The sequence below is a fragment of the Musca vetustissima genome, unplaced genomic scaffold, assembly GCF_032173495.1.
Source record: "Musca vetustissima isolate MV318-11 ecotype Yass unplaced genomic scaffold, APGP_CSIRO_Mvet_v1 utg5566, whole genome shotgun sequence".
Lineage (NCBI taxonomy): Eukaryota > Metazoa > Arthropoda > Insecta > Diptera > Muscidae > Musca > Musca vetustissima.
The window spans coordinates 1-4,977 of record NW_026877757.1 but is presented as its reverse complement, the minus strand read 5'-3'; the positions used below and the strand labels follow the sequence as shown (position 1 = coordinate 4,977).

At 30.8% G+C, this 4,977-nt stretch overlaps 1 protein-coding gene across 1 annotated transcript; it reads left to right on the top strand.

Annotated features, from left to right (window-relative positions):
- Positions 1-783: 783 nt before the first annotated feature.
- Positions 784-4,439, top strand: LOC133322444 (probable phosphorylase b kinase regulatory subunit alpha; the record flags this gene model as incomplete). The annotated part of the gene is made up of 4 exons (XM_061531442.1): positions 784-1,855; positions 2,305-2,481; positions 2,555-2,878; positions 4,176-4,439. Coding segments are annotated over exons 1-4 (1,833 nt in total), but the record flags the coding sequence as incomplete, so codon positions are not given.
- Between the last annotated feature and the right edge of the window lie 538 nt (positions 4,440-4,977).

The following is a 4,977-nucleotide window of genomic DNA, read 5'->3' as shown; positions in this document are numbered from 1 at the left end:
CTAACCTAACTAATGAGTCACATTTTCTCTCAGTGTATATTTTTCCTCTGACATTTTGTAGTTCCTTTCGTTGTGTTGTCATGTCAACATTCGTTCACTTCGTTCACTGATTTTCTCACTTATCTTCCATATCTCTTTCTAAACAACAAGTGGTCAATCGTCAATTATGCATCACACACGTTCGTAAACAATTACCATTTTACAAATATTTTGTTTTGAAATTCATTCTTTATCAGACATTTTCTTCTATCTCCCTTAATTCGTAGCTTGTGGAACGTTTTTAATTCTGATGTCTTTATTAATTTGACATTGATTTGACATTTTATTTAATTACATGAAAAACTGTGAAAAATTTTTGTGATTTTACGACGAATCAATTGTTCCAATAGAAAAAAACAATTTTACAAGATATTTTTATACCAAAACAACAAAAAATTACAGGAATATATTCGCCAAAGTGCAGGCAATTCGTGTGTGATAAAAGTTATGCCAAAAGATATGAATTAGAACAATAAATTGAGGAAATAAAAATTCGAAAACGAATCAGGAATAGAATTGATACTCGAATAGTTTTGTAAAGGAAAGACAGGCAACGCAAGACAAGAGGTGCTGGTAGTGGAAGTGATCGTCTATATTACTAAACTTATGTAAGTTGTTTGCTTGCTCGTTAATAGGCTAGTCAGTCATCAATTTAACAATGCACTGCTAATGAATGCAATTCTTTTCTATTTTAGTTCGCTAAACGAGACATTCGGTCGGTCGGTGGGTAGCGACGACATCGGACAATATGCGTTCGCGCAGCAATTCAGGCGTACGCCTGGACTATTACCAGCGCGTGGTGCATCGCCTGATTATGTCCCATCAGGAACCAGTCACCGGATTGTTTCCAGCATCCAATGTAAATTCACATGCTTGGATCAGAGACAATGTCTATTGCATCTTGGCCGTGTGGGGTCTTTCAATGGCCTATAAGAAAATTGCCGATCAGGATGAAGATCGTGCCAAATGCTATGAACTGGAACAGAGCTGTGTTAAGCTAATGCGTGGTCTCCTCATGGCCATGATGAATCAGAAGGATAAAGTTGAAAAATTCAAAATGACCCAGAATCCATTGGATTCGCTACATGCCAAATACTCCAGCACAAATGGTCAACCTGTTGTTGGCGACGCCGAATGGGGTCATTTGCAAATCGATGCTGTCTCTTTGTATCTTTTGATTTTGGCCCAAATGACTGCCTCCGGCCTGCAAATTGTCTTCTCATTGGACGAAGTGTCCTTTATACAAAATTTAGTATTTTACATTGAATCGGCCTATTGCATCCCCGATTATGGCATATGGGAGCGGGGTGATAAAACAAATCACGGTGAACCTGAACTCAATGCCAGTTCTATTGGTATGGCTAAGGCTGCTCTGGAGGCAATGAACGAGTTGGATTTATTTGGTGCTCGTGGTGGTCCCGCCAGTGTAATACATGTCCTCGCCGATGAGGCCCACAAATGTCAGGCTGTATTGCAATCAATGTTGCCACGTGAATCGAATAGTAAAGAATTGGATTCGGGTCTTTTGTGCGTAATCGGATTTCCCGCATTTGCTGTCGATGATCCACAATTGATACGCAATACCAAAGATGCTATTCTGCAACGTTTACAGGGTAAATATGGTTGCAAACGTTTTTTGCGGGATGGTTATCGTACACCGAAAGAGGATCCAAGCCGTTTGTACTATGAACGTTGGGAGCTGCGCATGTTCGAGAATATTGAATGTGAATGGCCGTTGTTTTATTGTTATTTGATATTGTTTCATGCATTTCAAAACGATAAAATGTCTGTTAAGGAGTATGCAGATCGGTTGGAGGTGAGTTTTGACATATTTTCCATATTTTGAAGCTGACAAGAAATGTTAGCCGTGGATTTTTTAAAGAATATTTTTTTCAAAATTTTAAAGGGTGGATTTTTTTTAATTTTGGCAAATGTAAGCGTTGATTTTTAAAGAATTTTTTTTTCAAAATTTTAGGGGTGTTTTTTTAAAACAAATTTTTAGAAATCTTAGGCGTGGATTTTTCAAACATTTTAGACATGGATTTTTAATAAATATTTTTTTCAAAATTTTAGGCTTTGATTTTTAAAAAAATACTTTTTTAATTGTAGGCGTGATTTTAAAAGAATCTATTTTTGGGGGTGATTATTACACAAAACATTTTTTTTAAATTTTAATTTTTAAACAATATTTTTTTATTTTAGTTGAGGATTTTTAAATAATTTTTTTTTTAAATTTAATTATTTTATAAATTTCTCATCCAACAGCAAATCATGGTACGTGGCGATGATGGTATACTTCTAATACCCGAAAGTTATGCTGTGCCACCAGATGCTGTCTCGCAAGAATATAAACATCCCGGTTCGGCACCCAGAGAAGTTGTTGGCCGTTGTCCATTTTTATGGGGTCAATCGTTGTTTATATTGGGACGACTATTGCAAGAGGTAAATCTTGCAAAAAACACACACACACATATTTAAATTAGTAATATAATTTGCTATTCAATTTATTTTACAGGGCTTTTTAGCTGTTGGTGAATTAGATCCGCTGAATCGTCGTTTGGGTGCCCAAAAGAAACCCGATGTTGTTGTACAGGTGGTCATTATTGCCGAAGACAATGAAATTCGTGATAAATTGGCGGAATCGGATTTGCATGTACAGACCATTGCTGAGGTTGCACCCATTGAAGTGCAACCCGCTCGTGTTCTCAGTCATTTGTACACGTATTTGGGTAGAAATCGTAAATTGGGTTTAACCGGACGTAAATCACGTGATGTGGGTATATTGAGTACAAGTAAATTGTATTCATTGAAAGATAGAATATTTGCCTTTACACCTCAGGTAAGCTGAAATACATTTTTTTATATAAAATTTATTTATTTATTTCAATTGTTTTTCCTTTATTTCAATTTGAATTTTTTTTTTTTAATTTAACTTTTTTATTTATTTTTCTATATATATAAAAAACACAAACACACTCAAAATCAACTCCTCTAGTTTGTCGACTTATCACGTTTCTATATCGCCTCCGATTATGAATTAATGATTGATATTCTAAAAGGCGAAATAAATTTTCTTAAATCAGCTTGGGATTTGCTTGGACGTCCCTTGGTTACATTAGTTTTGAAAAAGATTCATTTAGGTCTGTTTGGCAAATTTATTTTTGTTTTTCTTTTCAAAAAAAATCTTCCTCTTCTTTTATATTATGTTTGCATTTGTATGATATATATAAACAAAACTTTTCGTCTAATTATCTTTTGCAAGGGATGCGTTTTATATAATTTTTTTAATAATATTCTCCGTATGATTTCTGTTTCTTTCGCATTTTATTTATGTTTCTTTGTATACAAAAGCGAGTTTTGTGTTATCTAAAACAAAAACATTGGGTTCTTCTTCTTTATAATTAAAATTGGTTTTGGCATTACGAAATAAAACAAAAATTAATCACAAATTTTTATGTGTGTGTAAATTATAACACAAAATCGAAATATTTTTTTTGGGAATGATTTTTTTTTAATTTTTAAAGTAATATATATATATATATATATATACAAGTAATAATTATAAAAATTATAATCAGTTTTTGTTAATTTCCAGTTTTCCGAAATTCTTTGAATATCCTCAACAGGGAATTTTGATTTGTAAAAAAATAAGAATAATAATAAATAAAACGTTACTATATACTAATTTATTTTAATTATTATTATTTATATTTCATATGTAATTTGTATACATTTTTTGTAAGATTTTTATTTTCAAAAAAAAATATTTCGATTTTGGGAATTGTCTACATCATCTATCTATTTTAATTGGGCTTTTATAAAACTTGCTTTTGTGTCCCCATTAACATATACATACATATTTTTGTAGTTTTTTTTATCATAAAGCACACAAGTATCTTTTGAACAACACAGATTTTGAACTAAAATGTTCTTTTATTTATAATTTTTTACCAACAAATTTAAAATTCCCAAATTAAAACAAAAAATCTATTCTTAACTATTTTTTTTTTGTTTTACAAAAAAGAAAAAATAAATAAAATCCCCCAATTACCAATCTAAAATTTGAAACCATTCATATCATTGATTGATCAGTACTTTTATTTTATTTATATAAACTATATTAATTTTTAATTCAGCATATCGATTATGAAGAATATTATACTACACGAGATCCTGACTTGCTTGCAAGTAATTTCACCACCAATTTAGCTTTCCTAACAAATAATTGGCGTCATATGTTAGGAAGACCTACCATAACTTTAATGGCAACACATTATATGCTAGGTAATTACTATCCACGAAACATTACTATCCACGAAGCATTTACATACTATACACATACACTACACACACTCACACCTATTGCCATACTTACACTAATAACCACAACATTTACATATGTATATGCAATTCAAAATGAGTTTTGGGAACGGTATAGTTATTACATACACAATTATATATTTTTAAAAATGGATATTGAAAAATGTATAGACAGACATTCACTAAGTTTTCACACTTTAAAGAAAAAATTTTCTTTTTTTATGAAAAATAAAAACAAAAATATTGTCCAGGGTAAATAAAATCTAAATATAATTTCCATAATTGTAAACAAAATTTAATGGGGTGCCTGCATGTTTTGAATCTTTGACAAATTATTTGCTACTAACTTCTAAAAAAATGGTCCATAAAAATTTCGAATAAATATCATAAATTACATCTACATATACCGTTCCCAAAATATCACAAATTTTCTAGTTCGCTAATTACATATTTTTTATTTTTTTGACTATTAATACCCTATTTTATTATTATTTGCTTTAGCTTCTTTTTCTTTATATGTGCCACCAAAATAAAGTTAATGCTTATCTATATTACGCTTTTGTTGTCGTTGTTGATATTATTTTATGTTCAATTTTAATTACAATTTTTTTTAAGATG